General features: G+C 42.9%; 1 protein-coding gene across 3 annotated transcripts in view; it reads left to right on the forward strand.

Annotated features, from left to right (window-relative positions):
* Positions 1-202: 202 nt before the first annotated feature.
* The window catches only part of LOC117747185 (cytoplasmic phosphatidylinositol transfer protein 1-like), a 64,027-nt gene continuing 39,887 nt past the window's right edge, over positions 203-24,342 (forward strand). For 2 of the 3 annotated variants that reach the window (XM_034556605.1, XM_034556551.1), the window contains exon 1: positions 1,551-1,905. In XM_034556605.1, the coding sequence (XP_034412496.1) occupies positions 1,858-1,905 (48 nt within the window). In that variant the 5' untranslated portion in view covers positions 1,551-1,857. Of the gene's footprint in view, positions 291-1,550; positions 1,906-24,342 lie in introns of those variants that run through there. The other variant, XM_034556554.1, reaches the window with a different exon arrangement.

Here is a 24,342-nt window from a genome sequence, read left to right on the forward strand (position 1 = left end):
GATGTGCGGGGGGGGGGGGGGGGGGGGGGGGGGGGGGGGGATGTTTCCTGCGCTGCGGTTAAGCCGACCGACACTTCCACCAAGTACCACGATGTATATCAGCGGGCCGAGCCGAGGGACGGAAGGGGAGGGAGGGGGGTGGGTTCTGTTAAGCCGCGTACATTTTCCGATGCCTCTGCAAGCTGCTTTAAGTAGTAGAAGAAGAACCGGATAAAGCGGAGAGAGAGAGTCGCCTTCCAGCCCGCTCAAGGACTTGTTTCCTCCTCATAACTTTGAAGGCAGCAACCTTGGTGTGTGAATTGGTTGAGCAGGGCGGGTTCACGGGACTCGCATTTTCTTTATCAGCGAATTGGAAATTTATTTGTAGCGACACGTTACAGAAAAGAAAAGAAAAGAAAAGAAAAGCAGTGTGTGGTTAGCTACCTGGCAGAAGGCAGTGTCACATCCGGTCAAACACTTTTCAAAATATTTGTCATTCGTTATTGGAGAAACACTGAAAATGTTAGTCAATAACGGATGGATGAATAGATGAATAGATAAATAGATAGATAGATAGATAGATAAATAGGAAGAAGGTCAAAGACCTGAACTATCCCCTCATGGTCTTGTCTCGCCCGGTCACAATACGAAGACTCTGAGAACCTTTGAAAACCATTCCACGAGGGCGAAACGACTACTTTTTCTGGTGGGGATTGACCACACTTTAAGAAAAACAACACTTAATTATCATCTTTTAATAATATAAAGCCTTTTCTCAGAGAGCTACTAAACGTCGGCCGATGCGTAACTCTTTGTGTGTCACTTTTCATGAAATGCAAATAGGAAGAAGGTCAAAGACAAGGACTAAGATACTGAAAAAATGCTCCTAGACAGTAAATGTTCAATTGTTAACCTGTACATTATTTGACATAATTCAAACCAATCAGCAAATATAATTCCTGAAAACATCGGCATTGGGCTTTATCACGCATCCGAAAAAGAAATTGACATGAAATACATTGAGTTACTCAATTAGCCTATAGCAAATACATACATTATAAGCCAACAAAAAAATGCAGCATTGACCTACTGCCTATCTACACCACCTGCCCTACACATAGCCTACCCTCTGTACTGTAACTGCCTTCAATTTACAAGAAAGTCCAATGCCTGTCGTAGGTACTGAAATAATACTCCATTTTAGTTTGTGGTAATGTGATTGGAAGACAACTTAATTGCGGACATCTTACATTGTGTGCTTCCAAAACCAGGCTTTGACTCAGGGCTACCTAACAAATATACAGTTGGTTGAATTACCATAAAACAATCGACAAGCAGCCTAGCTTTCGGGGGCCGCTGGATCTCAGGCCCCAGGCAGGTGCCAGCTTCAGTTGATATGTCTTGGACACAGGCTATTATTATTTGGTAAAATGATATTTTGAATATTTTGTATTAACCACTGTTTAGTGTTACATTAGTCTACAGGGATATCTGAAGTGTATTTTTGTTTCTTCTTCATTTTCGAACGTGACACGGTTCACACTCTTATTTTGAAGTCCTACACCCAACAGGTTCCGGTTCTGTTCGGCTCTGTTCGCCGAGCTTGACTCCTCAGCGTGATAAGAGGGGGGACGATCCTTAAACCGAGCTCATTACTGACCGAATCGCTCCCAGTCGGCGACAGTGTCCGCAGGTCCAAATGAGAGAACTCAGCCTCAACTCGGGCTGCCTTTCCTAACCCGGGCTCGACCATCCTCCCCACATGCGCTGACACGTCTCCAGACATTACACACATCCTGTCGGCTGGCGGAGGGATCGTTGACTTGGCTGGTTTTGACACATTGTGAGTGCACACGAGAGACGCGCGTACGGCGGAAGATGTTGCTGAAGGAGTACAGGATATGCATGCCACTCACAGTGGACGAGGTGAGTTTTTTGTTTGTTGTTGTGTTTTTTCTTCTTCTCCTGACACTTAATGTGTCATTTGTTGCCGCAACTGAGGTTCTCTATTGTTCGGAGACGCCTGACTGCGTCAACCGTATAGGGTTCGCTGTCCCGGGCGTGTGGGGGGGGGGGGGGGAGATGCGTTTAGTAGCATTCAGATGCATTTGAAGCACTTTATTGTGAGCCTGAACTATCCCCTCATGCTCTTGTCTCGCCCGGTCACGATACGAAGACTCTGAGAACCTTTGAAAACCATTCCACGAGGGCGAAACGACTACTTTTTGTTGGTGGGGTTTGACCACACTTTAAGAAAAAACAACACTTAATCATCATCTTTGAATAATATAAAGCCTTTTCTCAGAGAGCTACTAAACGAGCAGTCGGCCGACGCGTAACTCTTTGTGTGTCACTTTTCATGAAATGCATCCCATCGTAGTTTTGGGGTAGTTTGCCCGACTCAATCGTCCACTGCTACGTCACTGATCCGCAGCGGAGAAGCCACAATGTGAGACGCACTATTACTGTTGAACTCGTTCGTACACACAATGAATCGCGCCGCGTTATATCCCCGCCGCCCTATTGGCTGAGCCGGGGTCCGTGCGCGTGGCGGTGTGTTTACGCGACCTGTGCGCGCGGATGGATAACAGACTGACAACAGGGCCATTGTCTGCATTCAGCCCATTTGTCTATTTGGACTCCAGTCTAACATTAGAAGGTGATTGCGCTCTCGTCCAGACATGCATGCTACTCAGCAGCTTTTTTCTTCTTCTTTTCTTCAATTATCACCCATGTCATTGTTTTTTTGCTCATTTCCAAGGCTTTTGTTGTGGTGATTGCTTTGCAGTTGTTGTTGTTGTTGTGGTTGTGGTTTCTTGCAGCAGACGGCTGGTAGTCAGGTGGAATAATGGTGTGGCTACAGCGCATCGTCTCCACTGACATCTTGTCAATTCAGATGCTGAGATGAAGGCAGACAGAGGACTCTTCCCCACATCTTTTCACACTTCACAGACCAACTGTATGCTTGTTGTTCAAAGGAATTGAGATAAACGTGGAATGAGACTCATAAATGCTGATGGAGTGGCTGCGCATTTGCATGAAACTCTTGCCAAGTGCATGTTCAAAGAAGATAAATAACTTTTGTTCCCCCTCTAGGCTCTGGGCTGGCTTGCGGTGCAAAAAAAAAAAAAAAAAAAAGACACAACACCCCACTGACGTATGTAGAAAGTTGACTGCGGTCAAGCGAGCCGTCATCTGCAAAACTTCGGTCAAGCCAGCCCCGGCGCTTGAAATGTAATGCTTGTCTATTCGTGGTGTTACGGTACTTGGGCGATAGGCCCAAAAGCACAGAGCACCTATATTTAAGCGATCATTTGTTCAATTTGATATAACAAGTCAAATGTTTTTTTAGGATGTACATTATATGAAATCCAATTGTAATAAAATCTGAAGTTGCACTAGTGTACTGTTTTTCATAAAAAAAGAGATGCTCGAAAGGTAAAATAATAATGTTGGTCTGTAATAGAGCATTTCCTTTATTGGTTAGCAAAGATTTCTTTTCAGGATGACCCTGACCATAGCCATCTCAATTTTCATGTGCTTTTACTAAACAGTTTTTGAGAAAATGTCAGCTCAAATGACATTCATATGCATACTTTCCTCATATTTGTACTTTGATTTCAGGGATTCCTTGAGTGGTTATACTTAAACATTCACTTGTTCATGTCTAATTTCATGTGATTCTACTGTTCAGGTGTTGAGAAAGTTAAAGGGAAGGTTTGCTCAAATTACACAGTGGTATTTTGTATTTCCTCATATTTTAACTATAAATAAAACAAACCCTGAAGAGGTTATACAAAACTTTATTGGTCAGGATGACCCTTACTTTGTCAGATGTCATGTGATTTTACTCGTGGTCGAGAAAATCCTGATCCCGAACATCTGCAAATAAAGCCGACTTTAATTTTCTCAAACTGTAAACGGTAATACTGTAAAAACAGTAACATCACATGAAACTTGACATGGACATAGTCAGGGTTTATCCTACACAGAAATCCAGTGTACATTTTAGCTAAGCACTGAATTAAATATTCTTATTACAGATCAAATATTATTACTTGATTATTTTGTATTTTACAAGCTCCCTTAAAAAACAAACAAACAGTCCAGTAACGTCAGATTTAATTACAATTGGATTTCATAACGAACACTTTACAACAAATTACAATTATTGTCTATCTAGTGCTTTGGGGCTATCCAAGCACCCGTACCTCACAGACAAATAGACTAGCATTCAATTTCAAGCGCCGGCTGGCTTGACCGAGGTTCTGCTTTGCTGTGCCTGTGACGTCTTTGTGTGTGTTTGTGTGTGTGTGTGTGTGTGTTATGTGGGTGTTTGCATTCACACATGCATTTTTATGTTCAGTAAATAAACCTTGAGGCTTCGCCGTGCGTTTATTTAAGCCCAGAGGAGTAGCGGGAGCATCCATTGAACAGATGGTTGTCGGGAGAAGCACGAGTAGTGTAATTAAAGGCTCTATCTGTAATTAGAACTGAACAAAAGAGGTACCTGACCACCAAAACCAAATGCAAATACAGCATTTCACTGTCATTCCAAAAGTGACATGCCTGTTAATACACTTCTTTCTTTCTTTCTTTACGATTTGCGGCATATATGCAACTTCCTGTTACTATGAATTACTACAGAGACCCTTGCTACAAAATGCAGGTCAAACCTAAAGCGTGATATGTCTGTCCAATTTATTATTAAGCTAAACAACTAGTTCAACTAGTGCTTTTTGTTCTGTTTATCAGCTGGTGTGAAGCTTTAAGGTCACAATAAAGGTTCATAAAGATACTCCTTTGAAATACAATATGATTAGAAGTGAGGTACTGTCTGTGGGACATGTACTCGTATTGTAACATTTAGAAAGGGAATGGATGCGTCGGTGTCACATGGCCATTGTAACTGCTCAGACAGACTTTGCACTTTGCTTCCATTTTTAGTTTTTTTTTTGCCGGGATGCAGCCCTTTTTGGATCAATTCCAGGAAGCGGGCCGTCATTGTTTGTTGACGGGGGGGGGGGGGGGGAATGCAGGGGAGCTGCTGGTTACTTCTATTTGTTTTCTTCTTCTTATCATTGCTGCACACATTTGAGTGGGTTTCATCTCGTGTCTCCTAAAAGTTGTCTCAAAGTTTCCTGTCCGTTCAAAGGGAGAGGAAGAATGAAAGAAGGAAAGGATGGATGGCTGGCGAGTAAGGATGGACTACTCGGTGCCGACTGCCGAGGGCTTCAGGGGACGAGGAGAGAAGGATGGCAGAGAGGACGCAGAGGGGAGGAGTTGGGCTAATGCGGGAAGTTCTGGGAGATATGTTTTCTTTGAAATTCCCCAGGGTCATGTGCTAATAGTGTGTGTGTGCGTGCGTGTGTGTGTGTGCGCTTGGATTTAGAGTCATGGGGACATGCAAGGTCACGTCTTTGTGTATTGTCTCTGGGAAGAGATTGCCGCCTGCTGCTTGGCTGGGCTGCGTCACCATCAGCCTTACTACTGCAGATGTTGGAGCGGCTATCCATGCAGTGTTTATACAAGTCTAACAAACTGCATACACACTGAGGAAATCATTTAGCAATACTGGAGTTCTATAAGCTGTGACTCTGTCCTCTGAGTCATCCTCTGCTTGTCTGGGTGTGTGCCCAACATGTCACTGCTGCCTTTTTCCCTCCATTGTATTCTTCTATACTTACAATGAAAAATTAATCTACCTTAAAGACTGGAATCGGGGTGGGGTGGGGGGGGAGTCCAACTATAAACTCTTTGAAAGCTCTCGATTGTAACATGTTATAACTAAAAACCAAGTTGTTTCCCTCTGATGTAGGTCTTTATGCTAAGCTAAGCTAACTGGCTGCTGGTTGTAGCTTCACATATAATGCACACATAAGTTTGTCATATTGATTTGGTCACTTAACTCTCACCAAGTTTTGCCCAATGTGAAACTATTACTTTTAGGGAATTTGTGGCCTCCCCTTTTTAGTCATCACAGTGCAAACAAAGGAAATTCCCCAAATGATCCGCTGGCAAGCTTGCTGACCAAAACATTATTGACATGATACTTTTTTTTATGTTCACATTTTACCAAAAGAATATATTGTCCTCCCTGAAACTTCTGAAATATGGACTTATAGACATTCTCTGGTCTAGAAATCATCACACTTAAGTTAAGGGTTCACTGTCTAATAAGAAGGACCAGGATGACTCAGTGCAGACAAATCAAGATTATCAGGTCTGGATAAAATCTGTAACTTAGGAGTTCAGTCACAGTATAGCTTCGGCCTTTCTCTGCTGCAGTAGCTCTCACTTGCACCTCTCCGTCTTGGGCTGACATGCCCCTTTTTTTCAAGCTCACCAGAAAAAAATGCTGACTTGGCCCAACCTCTGACTGACCCGAGTCATTGTGTGGCTCCTGCGGTAACGTGGCCTTGGTGGATGAATCTGAAGTTTTGATCACAACTTCAACTTTGCACTCTAATCGCTTCATCTGTGCACCGGGGAGCGCTTATGACGAGCTCAGACTCTGAGGGTAACATGAGGGTTTCTGCAGAAGGCCAGACTCGTTTATTCTTCCTTTTTCCTTCCACCAACCATTGTGACCCAGAGCATAGTGACATTCAGCGAAGGCCAGTGAAATGACACCCATTGAAAGCTTAATTAACTGAACATCCATGTGTTTCGAATTTGATGGGGTTAATAGACGGTCGTAGCCGTTGGCCAAATGGCTTTTTGATGGGGTGTTGGCTCTGGTAATAACTGGAGGACGATGACCGCATCGGATTGTGAAAGAATGAAATCTGCTCTGAGACCCGTGCCATTTATTCCCAATAGTGGAACCATTTTGCCCAACAAACCAGTGAAGTATAGCGTGCGGGTACGTTAAATCACCTTTGAGATTCTGTCGGGGGTTTTGCGAAAGGGAAGCTGCTTGTTTTGCCGCTGTTGGCAGGCTGAGAGGACGGAGGGGTTGACTCTGGAATGGACAGACGTATAAATGGGAGGATGTGGGGAAGGCTGCTTGAATGAATGGCCGGCTGGACGGCTGGGAGGACACCTGGGTTGCTGGCTCGCGCCGTGGCATTTTGCAAAGCACCTCTGAAAGTAATGGTCCTGCCAGAACTCATCAAAGATGCCCCTATTTGACTAAAACCACATAGAGTTCACACACCAATCACAGAAGCCTCATTTGGGCTCTGAACACACACCTAACACAGACAGACATTTGTCTGGAAAGCAGCAGGCGGAAGTGCAGCACCAGATGTGGTGGTATTGTTTAGTGGTGGGCCCACAAAGTCCCGTAATAGGATTGGAACTGCTTTGTCACACTCGCATGTTGCGCTTTCACCCACGAAGGGATTATCTGCCACAGATGTACACGGACGTGTCCGTGTTGGAGAGACATCGTCTTAGCCCTCAAGCATGACGGGGACAATTTGAACCGTTTCACGCGCCGCTGCCTTCCATGGCTCGAGGCATGGCATAATAAGTGGACAAAAACAGTTTATTTAAGCCTAACGTTCACACAAGGCAGGAGAAGATTTCATCAGTGTTGGCAGTAGTGTCTGTTTCCCCTTGGTTACTTCATTCATGTACAAGAAGAATTACTTTTTTTTCCTTCATTTTTTTTTCTTTTCAATAAGGACTTTTTAGCAAGATTGGTTGCCTTTGTTCTGTCCCGGAGCATGTTTCCATGACGGCAGCAGTTAATTTCATGTATCCACAGGCTGAGAGAGCTGGTGAGAACAAATGTGCTTTGACTCAGCGACGCCGCTTTCCAGAAAACTCAAACTGTTTCTTGAAAGCAAGGTAATTAAAGAAGCCCCCCCCCCCCCCCCCCCCCCCCCCCACAGTGGTTTCAGCATTTAGGAAGTGTGATGTAATACAAATGTAATAAAAAGTTGTGTTAAGTGAGACTTGACTGACCGTGTAGTGAAACTCTTCTCTCTGTTTATTGTCAATTAGGGGGATGTTTGCCAACATGGGGGGTCCACTCTTTGATTTACTCTAAGCTCCCAGTTTATTATAACATCTTGCTTCCCTCCATAGCAACCCAGTCTAAATACAACATAAAAACTCTAATATCAAGCTAGTAACACAACGTCCATATTCTTTTTCACAAGCACAGCTACCTATTCATTCCGAATACAGTTTTTCTCTCTCCATGTTTCGACCTTTCTACCTTCCACTCCAGGGTTTGCTTAGGAAATGTGGAGCCTATTAGATGCTGTTTGTTTCTTTGGTGTCATGGTAAGGCGCAAAGGCTTTTTTTTTGCCATCTGGTCTACATGACAGTGTGCTGTGATTCAATCATCATCCCATTTACTGCCATTTACTCTTCTAGAGGAAACCATCATGGGTTGTGATGGACCATTATCCACGGATGAGGCCCATTCTCATTTCCTAGATGGCTGTGTGTGTGCGTTCATGTGTCGATGTTTATGCGGTGTGTGTGAATGCGCGTGCGTGTAGTATCGTATCACAAGAAAGGCAGTTTCAGAAGAGCTCCATAAGATTGCTGCGCCATTCTGACACTCATTTATCCAGGGAACATATTTCAGTTTGTCTCTCGTGCACACACGCACGCACGCACGCACGCACGCACGCACGCACGCACGCACGCACGCACGCACGCACGCACGCACGCACGCACGCACGCAGACTTGTGCGTGTGTCTATTAATTAACAGTAATGTGCACACACACTCTAACAGAGGGTACACATCATCATCGCCTCCACCATGTAAGATGTTGTGTGACCTGCACCTCGATCTCCCTCAGGTGAGGCCCAACTTACTGTGTTACTGTTTCCTCACATACTGAAAGGCGAAAACACACTGGAGCTGCGGCTAAAGAATACCTGCAAACAATCGGTAAACAGAGTCCTCTGACTACTAGTTTACGACAAATAATTACTTCATGCCCTAAAGGCATGAACACGGCTCCTTGCTGCAGAAAAGTGTCATTAATGCAGCAGCTCGCCCCGCTGCTGGAGTGTTTTCATCATAAAAGCCTGATGATGACTTTTTGGAAAATAACAAGTCAGCTTTCATTAGGACTGTTTCATCGTTGTGCTCTGTTGTGTGTGTGTGTGTGTCTTTATCTTTAAATAAAACACTATATAGTTGGTCTTATCATATTTAGCCGATTTAAAAATAATAACCTCAAGTCCACATTACCCTGCTTAATCCACTATGGATAACAGTTTTCAAAGTTAATAATCATAGCATGAAACTGCCTTGTGTCACGATGATAAAAAGTAGATTTTCTTCCACCATTTCTCCGCTGCACCAGCAAATCACACGAGGGATAAGAGGCGTTTTCTACCATCAGTTTGAAGGCGGCTGCTAAATCTGTAACGCGTGGCTGGAAATAGACACAAAGCAGCTGATTCTTCAGACCAAAGCTTCATCTTTTTTTGCTGTGTTCAATGTGGACATCTTCACGGAGGCTCACTGTTGCTACTGCGGGTTCATGTCCAGTTCATGTTCAGTAAGCATGCTGATATTAGAATAAAACCCTTTCATTTGTTTTACATCAATATTTGGTCTTCTATCTAGTCTTTAGTATACTTGTGAATGGACCTTTTGCATGCAATGATTGCCACCCAAATACGGTGAAAGGCTGAAATGCCGGATTGAAGTTGATGGTGCGTTCATGGAATTATGTGAGGGATGAAGCTCCACAGCCTCTTCACAGCGCTTGACATTACACACATTCATTTGCTGCACTCAGCCAAGCACCTACAAGTGGACCCAGGCACATTTCTTTGTTGTTTATCCAACGAGATTTCACCGGCTTCGCTCAATGCCAGGAGCTACATGGAATAGTTTAGTTTTTTCCGCAAGTGGACTTTCTGTTGCTTCAACGTCCACAATGTACCAGATACAGCAAACACTGGCATTTGACATCAAACACTTCCTAGTGGACTGTGATCCTGTATTCAGGCCAGAATGGGGACCCTCTTTTAAAGAGGTTGAGGGGAAACATTATCACAAGGTCTGCATAAAAGAAAACCGTGATTTAGGCTAGTAATATCTTACATCAGCAAATGTCACTTCGATAATGCTACCACTTGAGCTTGAAAATGGCTTTGAAGTGGCCTTGTTTATTAGGCTACACTATCAGCGGCCAGCCATGTGTGTGCTCTGACACTGATTAGGGCTTTGGCTGTATTGTTAACCGTTTGCCTTTTATTTTCCTTTACCACTGGAGGCTACGGAGAGGGAGTTGTCATCTGATCAAATGCAATTTAGTGTTCTGGTGGTCATTTCCCACTGTAGTTTCACGCGAGCAGTGTGTGTGTGTGTATTTGTTTATGTGTACGAGTTCACAGGCACAGAGCTGATGTTTTTTTTGTTTTTTTTACAACCTTTACTTGTGTAGTAGCTGCCATAGTCCCTGCTTTAACTCAGCAGAGAGACTCTGAGATGGTACAAGTGCAGCACATCCTGCTTCTTTTTCCCCTCAATTAGTCTGTAGAGAGATGGGTCGAGAAGTAAACATTTTATGAGGGCAGACAGATGGAGATGGTTCGAGGAGGACTCGGCAGATGCTGCCACGCGAGGATAATGGCTGTAAATTACATGCAAATAGAAAGAGGGAGAGAAAGAAGAGCGGTCGACAGAGGTGGAGAGAAGCTTGAGTTGCATGAAATATGAAGTTGGGAAGAGAAGACATCGGTGGTTTAATGCAGTCAGTGGTTTCTGAGCAGCTCTGTTAATGTGGAGGCCGTTTCTCAACAGACGCATGTTACAGGTCGCCACTGTAATCCCAACAGCTTTAAAAGAGAGTAAATGTACACGTGTGGGTTCTTGAGGGTCTGTTTTCCAAAGCTCTTTAAATTACTTGGGCAGCTCAGTTTAAGCCCCTATGTGTCAACGCTTACATGTGTGCACAAAATGCAGTGTGCTATTTCATCTATTATATAATCTGCTTTGTACCTGCTGTGAGAAAGTTTTGAAAGCTTTGCTTCCACTTTGTGTTACTGGCGGATTCTTTTACACTCGGGATAATAATACACTCGCGCACACTGGTCATCATGCTGTTCTGCTAGGCCTTCAGCCCACACACAGGTGCAATGCATCTTTGGAACAACTATCTGCTGAGCCCACGCACGCACGCACACACACTCGCACGCACATGCACACACACACACACACACACACACACACACACACACACACACACACACACACACACACACACACTAAACCAGCTATAGATAGCTCTATGCTGACACACTTCATTATTGTTGCTCGTTTCTATGGTAACCAGTGCTATCCATGCCTACCATTACCCCCATCTTGGAGTGGATTATAGTGATTATAGTGTAAGACCATCCCTCGGATGACTGTCAAATAATGAGCGCTTCCTTCTACGTTTTGGCGTAGGCACAATAGCGAAGGTAAATAGGCCGTGCTGCTATTCCAGGTAAACAGAACTACTAGTCGGTTGCTTCCAGGTGGCTGAATGTTGCCACATAATTATTTTCTTAAACATCTCAGAGGATGTTTGCCTGCAAGATAAGATTATGATTTAGACTTAGGCACAGCAAGATGATAATGTTGGCATGCGGACAACAACAATGACAATATGCTGATGGTTGCCCGGTATGTCGTTTACCATATTCAACATAGATTAGGTTGTGCGCATGCAAACATCTTCTAGCATTTAACACAACGTACAGCTGAGGTCGATGGGGGAAACGCCACAGTCATCATCATCAACCTCGTGGTGGCGCTAGAGGCGAGAGGAAGGCGTCATCAGGGTGCATCATCTGGGCACCATGAATGCCTGAACAACATTTTTATGCCGATTGATCCAGTTGATGTTGACATATTTGACATGATAACCACAAACTGAATTGTTTCGTGATGCTAAAGGAAAAGTCTGTGAATAGCCAAAACCAGTAAGAAGAATCACGAGTGCAATTACCCACCAAATGCATCCAATAGTTGTTGAGATATGGACCAATGCGGTGGTAGCGCATAAGTCATGCTGTATGTTTTTTTCCCAAGACTCCCGCTGAGAAGCCAGGACAAATGTTGTTCACTCTTTGATGGCTCTCACCCCACTGTGGAGCACTCAGCCTCCCAGCAGCGGCGAATGCATTTAAGTCAGGGGAACAAAGATGCCAGCAGGCATGCACACACACCTGTCAAGACATTTTCATCAAGATTATTTTAATTTGAAAAATGTTCAGCTTGATAGACCTCATATTCTGACCTCTGAAACCCTTGATATTTCCGCTAGATGTATTTGCTGCTCTAACAAGAATGACCAGCACTCCATCACAAAAGCGACAGTAAATGATCTCAGTCAATGTTCTGCTGTCGTCACTCGGCTTCATCGGCTTTCATCTGGATTTGACACGAAAGACACGTTTGATATTTAGGGGAGTGCATTTTGTGATAACCGCTCGAGTGCACTCTCTTTTCCCAGGTAGAACTATCTCAGACAAATACTGAGTAACTTCCTCCACGGCCATTCTAGGGCAATTGACCAGATTGAGAACTGCGGCGGTGTGAGCTGGAAAATGAGCCCGTTTGTCTCAGTTCCCAGTGGGTTGAGTTCTCCGAAGGGACGGGGGTCTTCGAGGGGCAGCGGTGCTCTAAAAGCCTGGAGCACGATTTTAAGGTCAATGTTTTCCTCTGTCACCTCCACGCGAAGGAATTGTGATGAAGAAACACAGAGATCATCAGTTCGCTGAATGCCGGTTGAAATTACGCTAATAAACTTCCCGTCTTATCTTAATCGCTTCACAGGAAAGGTTGATGTTCAGTGAATCTCGGCCGTCGCCGGCAGGAGAGCAATACGATGTGTGTGTGTGAGTGTGTGTGAGTGAGAGAGAGAGAGAGAGAGAGGGGGGGAGGATGTAGGGACATAATTACTGTCCCTCAAATGATTGTAAAATAAAGGTAGGTCACGTTCTCAACCCTCCTCTGAAAAGTAAGAGTGAGGACTGATTGTCCTCCTCTCTGTGTGTGTGTGTGTGTGTGTGTGTGTGTGTGTGTGTGTGTGTGTGTATTTCACCCTATTTTAGTGTCCTCTGAGTCAGCCCTGACCATGGCTGATTTGTAGTGTGATTTAGAGGATTATGGAACGAAAATGCCTGCTAAGATGTATTGACTGGCGGAAGTATGTGTGTTTGTGCTTGTGCGCGTGGTGCAAAGAGGTTACAGACTAGTGTTGTAATGGTAAAATCCCCTGAGTAAAAAGGATAGCACATGACATAGTTGTAGCCAGCTGACCCACAGGGACCTGCTCCTGACCCCCCCCCCCCCCCCCCCCGAGTGCCATTTATAATAATCCTCTATTAGCCTATGTTAGACGGGTATTACAGAAATAAAGACATTCTGTGCCATGGAGTAAAGTAAAATAAAATTTGAAAGCCACTCAGCCCAAGTAAGCTAGCTAACCTTTAGCTTGCTTTTTGTTTGGTTTTCAGGGTTAAATTAATTAAAATCACATCTCATAATGCTCATTTTTAACTTGTGTAAACTTCGGTCCAGCCTCGGAGCCAGTCGAGTATCACGAGTGCAGCCTTTAGGATTCCTTTGTCTCTCTTTGACCCTGGAAGGCGGAAGCCAGTTTACTAGACAAATATTACCGAGCATTTGAGTTGTGATTTCGGGATTTGATGCCAAAGCATTAGAAGTTAGCAAGTGAACCCAGGGATGTGTGATATGAGGCAACAATAATTTAATTTGTCGCTAGGGATTCTTTTCATATGTGATGGGTTTTATTAGTTCCTGCCTATCCCTCATTGAAAAAAATTAAATAAAAAGCTTCCCCCGGACCAGAAACAGAGAATATTCAACATGTGTATGCCAAGATAGACACACATGGACAATTTTAACTGATACACTATGCAGCAATATATAACATACATGTTGAGGTGGTTTCAGTTTGAGACCAGTAAAGAGTAATGTTTTATTTGTTTAAATGTCGCGGACCTGACCGTGTGAACTACGGGTGGTATTTGTGAGGAATCAAAATAAGATGGACAAATACATATTTTATCCGCCTCCTAAAAAGCAATATGTAGGTTTTCACTTCTCTTCTATTCTTTCGCTATAAAACGTCAAGCAGCAGTGTGGTTGGCGAAGTGTGCTGGGTGGCAGTCGACTTGTTTTCTAGGTATCGAAGTCCTCCGATTTCAAACATATGCTATTTGGAGCCACTGACATGCAAATATTGCATAATACGGCTTTACGGTGCTTACTGTGTGCTTCAGTTTCACAGATTTTCCATAACAACAGTGTAATGTTTCTCGACGGCCATCTTGAGTGCACCCAGCTAGAGGAAAGCATGAAATACAGCACTTGAGAAGGTTGATTTGTGTATATACAAGTCCTGTTCTGTTCATTTGAAGTCTGTGGTGCAAACAATCAAAGTGTGTACCTCATAAAGACCGTCCGTCTCCCAACTCGTTCATCACGGCTCACCGTCCTTTCACTTTCCAGGTTTTACAGCCCTGGAAAGGCAAACAGGGGGCAGATGTGCCGGCTCTTTAAATAGATCTAAAGAGGTCTTAACATGCAGCCTGCTCAGTGAAAGTCCGGCTGGCCCTCACAGCCCCTCAGAAATTCCAGAAATCGCATATAATCACTGAGATGTATTCTTTACTTACTTTTTACACAAGGCTGTTTCTGTTATTCGTCTACTGAAGAAGTTCTGTTGCCATTTCTATGGAAAGATTTTCACAAGAGGAGCGGTGGTGCAGGATCTTAACCAGATTCAGCTCGTATACACAAACCAACGTATACTGTATGTAATACTCACACACAGCCACATGCAAGTCTTTCTTAACATTAACTTAGATACAGCATGAAAGGGTTTAGAATCGGACACAACTAGTACAGCAGCATGATCTGGATTATAGGCCAGGCTTCACATCACTTAGCACCTGTCAGTCCCAGTCTGTGATGATTGAGGTCTAGTGATTAAGATTCTGAGCCTTTCTTTTCCCGAAGCTTCTACAGACTACATGGAGTCACCGGCATGATCTCTCCCGCATTGTTGAACCAGTGCTTTTATTTTTTAGTCTCTTGCTTGTTGCTTTCTGTCTGTTTGGTGCGCGGCACACACTGCTGAGCACGTCCCACACATATTCATTTTCCCACTGTGCATGCTTGCCTGTTTTTTGCGTGCGCATGAATCACTTTCATCCCACTTGCTTCTCTCCTGAGGGCGGCCCTTTTGAAAAGTCCTGTGCTACAATCCCAGAATTCACCGCGGGTGAGGAAGGGGAGGCGTACTGAAACCTTTTCTGGTGTGTACAGTGCCTTTTTCTTCTGAAATGTGCTGCAAAGAAACTAGTCAATACTTTATGGAGACCCATACAGGTAGTACAGTATCCTTTTACACAGAGTGTTGACATGAAAAGTTACACCCTCTCTCTGCCCAATAGTTAGCTTTTCCTCTCATGTTGACCTGAAATGCACAGGCCTCCTTCTGTGTGTGGGGGAATACGTGTGCACACACTCTGAGACACAAGGATGTTGCAGAAGAAAAAACAAATTCAAGGGTGAGAGTTAAGTCGAATCCCTGCAACAAAGCACACAACAGTGGCCGGGCTTTGAGGATCATAGACTTTTTGTCTCTTCCCCCGGTCTGCCCGGATCAGTGATCACCACCAGCATCTGTTTAATTTTTGTTCTGCCAAGGCCATCAAAAGACCAGCAAACGGCTAGAGCGAGTTATATTTTTCACCCTTCATTTGTAATTCAAAAAGGCTCATTAACAAGCAAGACACAGCAAACTTCATCTGGGATAACTGACAGACAGAAAGGCAACAGCAGCGGCTGAATACCGATTGGAGAACGAAACCAGTGTTGATTTCGTGAGATGGACAAACAGCCAGCGATGCTGATGCTTTTTGGCGAAGCTCACTCATGAAAACGTCAATTTAAAACATCAATATATCATTACAAATTAACTTCTTTAATGTGCTAATGTTATTAACCCTAACATAGTTGTTGATGACAAATGATAAAATGATAAGGAACCGTCGATATAACATGAAAAGACTATTTCCACTCATCGTTGACAGCTGAAATGGGCAAAGTGTGTTTCCTACATATGTTTCATATGAAATAACACCTTCTGACTTTACTGAGAAATAGTTGGTTTCATAGGCAATAAAAAAACACCTTTGCTCAGCTTGATACAGTCATATTATTCTTAGTAACCAATTCATGGAATCACAACTTCCGGGTCCGTCATGTGATGCCATTGGGCCTAAAACCCCTTTTTTTTTTTACATAGACTTACATTGGTTAAGAGACGTCTGAGGTAAATCAAGTTCCCAGTACAGCACTCAATTAGCATTATTTAAATCACTAAGTACCAAAAGTTGTAAAACACACTAATAGATCAATCTAGAGTTATTTCCCAAGGAGTAAGGAACTGTTTATGTGGTTGAGCAGAAGGTGGGAGGCGGGGTTAAAGGGAACGCTAGTGCGCCTGCTCTGTGGGCCCGGGGATGCGGAAGCATTTCGGAAGGTCAGGGTCATTTAATACTAGGCAGTCAAGCCATTTTGGCTTCATGTGGCAATAAGCAACTTTTATAGGAATTAACATGGGCTCCAAAGCTGTATCCAGTTCTCTTTCCACATCCATGAGTGTGACCAGTAGTGTATGCCGAGACTGTCCACCCCCACCCCCAAAAGTCAACAAAGTAAAAAACGGCATTTTTATTTTGGTCGAAAGCCACAATGTTTGTGTTCACAGGAGTTGAACTTGATCTGGAATAGTCTTAATCACCATGAGCATATCCATTGGTCACAGCGACTTAATACATATATTGTGAAATCGTCATAAATGTAAGTGAGTCCTTGCTGTTGTGAAAGAGGTTGATGATACACGCCCTGCCTCAAACTCCCTGATGTTTATAGTTTTCCTGAAGAGGATGAAGTTGTGACTCATTTTTTCCGAGGCCTTTCCCTTGATCTGTCAACTCTTAATTGTGAGAAACTTGTTTTAGCTGATCTTTTCCAAGAGGAACAGCCTCATTTTTCTTTTCTTTTTTTTTGCCTTTTTAGAGCAATTTACCTCGTGCTGAATTTCCCTGGGGTCAATGTAACATTCTTTATTTGAGTATCCATGTCGAGGATGCTGATTGTTGAAGTTAGATGTAAGTAGCCCGTAAGTAGCACCTCTATTTGTTTGACAGAGAAATGGAAAGAAAAGAACGAGACAGTAGTAAAACGGAGCCAGGCCAGCATTTAACCTTTCTCCAAAGCAGGTAATTAATCAAATATGGCTCTGTCTTTTCTCTGTCTTACACACACACACACACACACACACACACACACACACACACACGCACACAAACGCTGGCTAAGAATCAACAGTGCAGATATTTTGGAAAAAAAAGCTGGGTGATTTCCTCTAAATAAAGGGGGAGGGGGGCAGTGCTGCTGGGCTGATTTGGCCTTAATAGGGCTTTGACGTCAGTGGGAGGCAAACTGGATCATGGTGCATATTTCTGAAAGCCTCACTCGAGGAGCCTTCACAGAGGACCTTTTACATTCTGTCACTGTGAAGTTGATCACTTGGCTGTTCATAGGGTTGTGCTTGACAAAAATGTTGTTCTCTCTGAATCATGCAAAGATTGAACGATAACTGTAAAGCTTTATGCTGTTAGATTTATCTGATGTGTCCTAAAGGCCAATGTAATTAAATTACAGTAGTGGTTCTTTATTCTTTATGTTGAAGAGATTTAAAATACGTTTACTTTCATGCCAGTTAGTCATTTTACAACAACATTATGATTTAAAATACGTTTACTTTCATGCCAGTTAGTCATTTTACAACAACATTATGATTTAAAATACGTTTACTTTCATGCCAGTTAGTCATTTTACAACAACATTATGATTTAAAATACGTTTACTTTCATGCCAGTTAGTCATTTTACAACAACATTATGATTTAAAATACGTTTACTTTCATGCCAGTTAGTCATTTTACAACAACACTATGATTTAAAATACGTTTACTTTCATGCCAGTTAGTCATTTTACAACAACACTATGATTTAAAATACGTTTACTTTCATGCCAGTTAGTCATTTTACAACAACATTATGATTTAAAATACGTTTACTTTCATGCCAGTTAGTCATTTTACAACAACATTATGATTTTAAATACCATTGCATAATGTTGTACTCTAGATAACATCACACAGTCAGCTAAATGGTCTAGTATTGACCTTGCGCTTGTCATTGTGGATTAACTTTGTGTGTCTGTCTCTGGGAATGACCCTAGTCATGGGTGTGTATGTGTGTGTGTGTGTGTGAAAAGCGCATTTGCGGTTTGCAGATGGATGACGCAAGCAGCCGGTCAGTGAAGTGGGACCCAGTCCAGAGGGCTGAACGTCAAGTTCCCTTTCCTGTTTGTTTACCTTTCCCCCTCCTTCTCTGGGCGGCTTCACCGCTCCCATTGAAGACATGTGGAGAAGGAAAGGAAATGGGTAGGAGAGGACGAAGAAAAGAACCTCAAGAGGAGGAAGGAAGGAAGGAGGAGGAGTGGAAAGGATAAGAAAACAATTCTGACAATGTTGACAGCTGGGCGGAAGTAATTTGTTGAAGGCAGAGGCCGTGCCAAAAAAGAAAGCTGGCCTCAAATACAGTATATAACACAGTGCACGTGAAGTACACTTCCAGCCTAGAATGTTGGTATGTACAGCTGAAACAAGACATCTTGTGTTTTCCGGCTGATGGGTTTCAAGAAGGGGGAAGATCATAATATTATTAAGCTGCGGGCATGGTAATGTTTGGTGTAAAATAATAAACATGCCTCCAGCAATAATTGTTCATGTGTGGCTTGTTTTTTGGCCTGCAGCCGCGGAGCGTCACACCAAAACCACGGCTAAGAGACTTTGTATAGAGACTTTGTATAGATGATCATATTTGTGAAGCCACAAATTGCTTCAGTGTCATGGAAATGCAGTTATGGGGGCATGTGAGAGAGGGAGGGGAGCTCCATTTTGTTTTAAAACATTTGCACATTATCAACTATTAATAGGACCTAAATGACAGACTTTCAATTATTAATTTGCAGCAACGGTTGTAATTTATTCTCAAGACAAAGTATATAGGAGTGACTGGATCAAATATTTAGGGTTACACTCTTATTTTGTATGTTTTTTCCACAGTTGCATGGTTGAAATGAACTCTCTCCAGAGTGAGCAAACCAGCATTTGACTGCAGACCTCATGGTGACATCACTACTTACTGTTGCATGCATATTTGGGTTTGAACCAGTCTGGTTCCAAACCACATATTGAACGCCATGCTTGCATATCCTACAAGAAGCTTTTTGCCCAAACCACACAAATCTCACTGTCAAACGTGCACACACAGTGGAGTCTTGGACTCTGGTTCTTTACTGTTGAGGCGAAATGAAGGACATTGAATGTATGTGTTAAAGTTATTTCCTATCACATCACTGCCTTTTGTTTTAGCCAAAAACAGAGATGGCATGCGATGCCCGTATTTTGAACGTTGTTTGTAGATAATATATAGTGTTTAGTGCGGGACCAGTAGGTCTCAGTTTGTATATATTTGGTTTGAAACTGGCTGTGTTTCGTTTGAAGTGAAACAGAGTTCACTAATGAAAAGTGTGTTTGCCTGCACGTGTCCATATTCGCTGCGATCGGTCTGTTCCATCTCCTTTTAACATAGTTTTTCCTGTCTGTTTCTTATGTGCCTCTTTTCTGCTGTGTGTTTGGCCTTGGATCAATGGTCCCCGTTAGCAACCCTGTTATGGAAACGCGGTTAGTTTTCCATTAGCTACAGAAGCGCAGACAGACAGAAGGACATTCAGGCAGAAGCCTTTCTAGGCAATTTGTACCAGCGGCTGTTGATTTGACATTTCGGCTGCTGCAGTCAGCTTCTAATGCTTGTTGACCAAACAGAGGTGATGATGCAGGTGTGTTCCTGGAGTTTAAACATGTTACCGTGAACATAGACTCTGCCCCCTATGGCCCGTGTCAACATTTGGTCCCCAGTGTCGGAGCTGTGCTGATAGCCTAATCTTAATGTGATCTCTCATTTAGTTATATAAACTTGGCCCCGGGGGTTTAGTCTCCATTTCTCTTCTTATTTGTTCTTGGATAAATGATTATCTAATGCACGTACTATTGTAATTTGAACATTCAGGGTATTAATAAAGTGAACAATACATTTTAAAAAAGCTACCCCTCATCTACCAGTGCACAATATGTACACGTATACGTCGTTTATCACAACGTATCAACGTTTTAGCTTTCGTCTCTGCTTCCAGTCTGCTTTAGCTGGTCCAAACGTCCAGAACCATTTGTTTGGCCTCTTCACCTCGCCTTCGAGTGTGGTCGTTCGGATTACTGTCAGGAGTTACACCGTATGAACTACTTTGTATACCGTGACTTTGAATGACCTCCCGGTCCGTTTTCATCGCTCACATCTCTGCTAGCTTCAGTCTGTCAAGCTGGTGACGTTGAACCCCTGGTCCTGGTCCTGGTCCTGGTCCTGGTCCTGGTCCTGGTCCTGGTCCTGGGCCTGGTCCTGGTCCTGGTCCTGGTCCTGGTCCTGGGCCTGGTCCAGGGCCTGTGCGAAATGGTGTTCAGTAAAGGCTTCTAAAAACAGTTCTGTCTTCCCCCCAACTTTTATCTGCAGACACTGCTGACCAACGTTATGCTCCAAAGCTGTATTTGTAGTTCTTTTACAAATGTCAATGAAGATTTCTTACTTCTGGAGCATAACCTGGATGTTCCTGTTCGGTTGGTTGTTACGGTATATTTATCTTAATCAATATTCAAACTCTTGAATAGACTTGCAGCTATTCTCTCGAAGTAGTTTCATTGTGTCCAAATTCCTCCATAGTCTGAGCAGTTAATAGCAAAGCAACATGGATAAGATTCAATAGTATATTCATCTGGATAATCAAGTGCTGAGAAAAGCTACCTCCCAGTGGGAAGTACCAGCTGGGCTCATACTGTACATACTTATCTGAGCTGGTTGTAAAAGGAGTTCTCGAGAGATATCGTTTCTTAAAAACGGCCCTGCTTTTTTTTTTCACCTGGGGTTAGCTCAACCGTGTTTCCTTTTGTAGAAGTGCTCCTGGACTACCACTGGCTTTGGACGGAGAGTCAGCCATTAAGTAACGCATGTCTCCGGTGATTTACAAGGACTGAACTGTCTTGTCTTGGCTGCCTTTACTGGCCACACTACCTTGTGATTGACAGGTCGCTACCACGGAGTTGTCCGGTCTGGGAGCTGTCTGTGTTATCGTCTTACAACTTTAACCCTTTCGCAGTGTGTTTTCAGTCCAAGACAGATAATCGTAACTGTTTTCGTCACCTAAAAATGTTTTATTCAGCATTCGGTTGTACCCCCATGTGTCACCTTTTAGTTACAAAAAATAAAAGGACCGGCCTCATCAAGCATTTTAGCAGAGTATATGGATTTATGAAGGCAGTTTAATTGAACACCAATAAAAACAAACAAACCGTCACTAAAAGAATGGCCAAAGAAAGTTCTGTCAAGCTGAAAAGTTGAGTGACTTAGTAATAATATTATAATCATTTATTATAATATTTAATAATGCAGGTTTATGGACTCTACTATTGGCTTATACTCAAATGTGAACGCTACCCACGTGTGGATATTGTCTTTATCCCGTTTATCCGCTGTTCTACGGGATAGAAGCAGACTGTTTTCTTTTGTTCTTTTTTCTACTCAACACTGTCATCTCTATCCTAACAATGTCCTGCTGTGCCTTGATGGAAATGTCTGAGCTTCTCGTTGCATCAGTTTTCGCTCCAAGACAGCTGAGAGAAATGTGTACAAAACAGAATCACACACACGCACACACTCAAACAGTATCTCTGCCCCATTCTCGCTCACACACGTTTGCAGTCATCTCCCCTCAGGGAGCCACTGTTATGGACTCAATAAAGAGGGCTCGATTGATCTCTCTGCAGGTGGCGAGGTAGAGTAGAGCCCATTGCTGCTTTAATAACACACTTTCCTTTGTGTCCGCCTGCCATACGGGCGCTGCAGCCCTCAGCCGGTTCTGTCACACCACACGCGTGTGACTGACAGCGAGACAGTTGTCATGACGCAGTGGCTGACTGACTCAATGTGACCCAAGTGTCGAAGCACTACTTTCAATATTGTCAAGTTCTTCTCTGTGGTTTTCTGTGCCTGAAACGTTAAACGGCTCCAATAGAGATCAATATATACCTGCCAATCTTGCCGACTACTAAAAGCTTTTCTTTCTAATGCTGCTTTTGACATTCACAACACCTTTTTGCTAATGACATTTCAAATGTCATCCGTTTCAAGAAATACAGTTTGTGTGAGTTGAAGCCGACAAGCCACTCTGTTCCATTAAAGGTTTCTCTAATGCTAATGGTTGATGAGAAAGAACCCGCAAATAAATTGTCAGCTTCATTCATTTCATATTTTCTCTGTGCTATTTTTTTATTAACTCTTGAACTGAATGAATAATCTGGGATGTTGTGGATTTTCAAAGCATCAAATGTCTGTAACATTTGATGGAATGGACCATAATCCCACATAAAAACACTGAGAATAAAGTATTCGCACATAACAGGGCTGATGGGATTCATGTATTTAAACCCAAATGACACACACTCATGTATCAATAGCCTAATGGTAGTGTGTGGAGGTGTTGCTCAACATTCCTAACAAACTGAAGCCCTGCTGACTGCCATTCATTTGGTTGGTGAAAGGCCTTTACGTGCATGCTTGCAGTACTGTGTATACTTTTGTTTTTTACGTGTAATTTTTATACCTGATTATTGCTGCTCAAGAGTATGATTACCTTGAGTAATGTAGTGAGTAAGTAGTCTCTTATCACATTTCTCTGCATCTTCATTTTGATGTTCAAACATGCTTTACGGTACGTCTCCTCACCTCTAACCTTTACCCATCACCATGGCAATGGGCATCAACCTCCATTAGCCAGTTCCTGGAAAATAGAGTCCATTCTTTGCTTCGCGGAAAGCTCTGTGGTCTTCCAAAAGAAAGAAAGAAAGAAAGAGAGAGAGACAGAAAGAGGGGCGATTCGGAAAAGCTTTGGTTCCCATATTGATACATTGCCAGCTGAGCTCATTTCTATGCTTCCACTGTTCCTGGGACCTCAGGCCTTTTTATTCCTCACTCTGGTTTGTTTGTTTGTGCTGTCTAATGTGTTTGTGCCTCTCTCATCCAGGCAGTGGGTCAGAGGGTTTGTGGTGGTTCTGTTGGTCGCCTGTCAAAGTTTAGATGTTGGAGTAGCAACCAACTAATCCAGAAAGTACACTTAGGTTGACTTAACTTATTGTGGAGCGGTCCTGTTTTTTTAGATTAATCCGATGAGTCAATACATCTAACACATAATTCATATATTATTCTAAATGCATGAATGAATCAAGTTAATAGAACTTTTACCCCAAATAAATATCACGAACGTGTCACATGGATTTATTGAATCACTGTCATAGCAACAGTGTTTTCACTAAGTACTTGACCTGAAAGATAATAAGATATTAAGATAATAACTGGCAAACAAGGCTAATAATTGAAACGATTTCAACAAGAGTTTGCACTGTTGGATCGCTGCGCACTTCCACAATTTTTCTTTTGCTGGAGCTTGTTCTCTGGGGGAGTCTTGGTGAGACGCACATTATCAACAAATGTATGCTTTTCTGTCATCAATGGTGTAATAGGCTCAGTAATGATGCAATATAGGTGTAATAATGTGTACTTTTGGTAAAAGATTTATGAATTGATGGAAATGCCTGGTTAATTTATTCATATTTGTTTGATTGCGTGTTACATGTCAAACGGCTGCAGTATGTAGTTTAACGAGGTTACGTAATTTCCCCGTCAATTTAGAGCCAGAGCAGCTCTAGTTTCATTTGGGATCTTGTTTTAATAAAATGTTCCCCCTAGTAAATATAATAACCTTGGGTTAAGCATTTTAATAATGCAGTGCTGGGATGAGACTGCCTGCGCGGTAATTATTGTCCTTCACAGAAACTCTTCACAGTTTAATGAGGATTAGGGAAGACATTTTGATTAAAACAGCTTCAGCGGTTTAACTATATTTATGGATGCATGTATCATAATCATTAGTTTATACTGTGCTGCTGTTTCCCTGTGTCTGTCTTTTTGTGTGTCCTTCAGTGTGTTACTGTCGGTGTGAACTTCACGTCCATTTGACCCACTGCCACCCTGAGACCCTCCACCTGTCGCATTTATTTTCAAAGCAACTTTTTTCCCCACTCTCTCAACGATTGCTGACAGTGTTAAATTCCACGGCGAACATCTAAGCGTAAGAGCGCGTAGCTAAAGAAAGAAACACCCTCCTGCTCT

Source organism: Cyclopterus lumpus, chromosome 1 (genome assembly GCF_009769545.1).
Source record: "Cyclopterus lumpus isolate fCycLum1 chromosome 1, fCycLum1.pri, whole genome shotgun sequence".
Classification (NCBI taxonomy): Eukaryota; Metazoa; Chordata; class Actinopteri; order Perciformes; family Cyclopteridae; genus Cyclopterus; species Cyclopterus lumpus.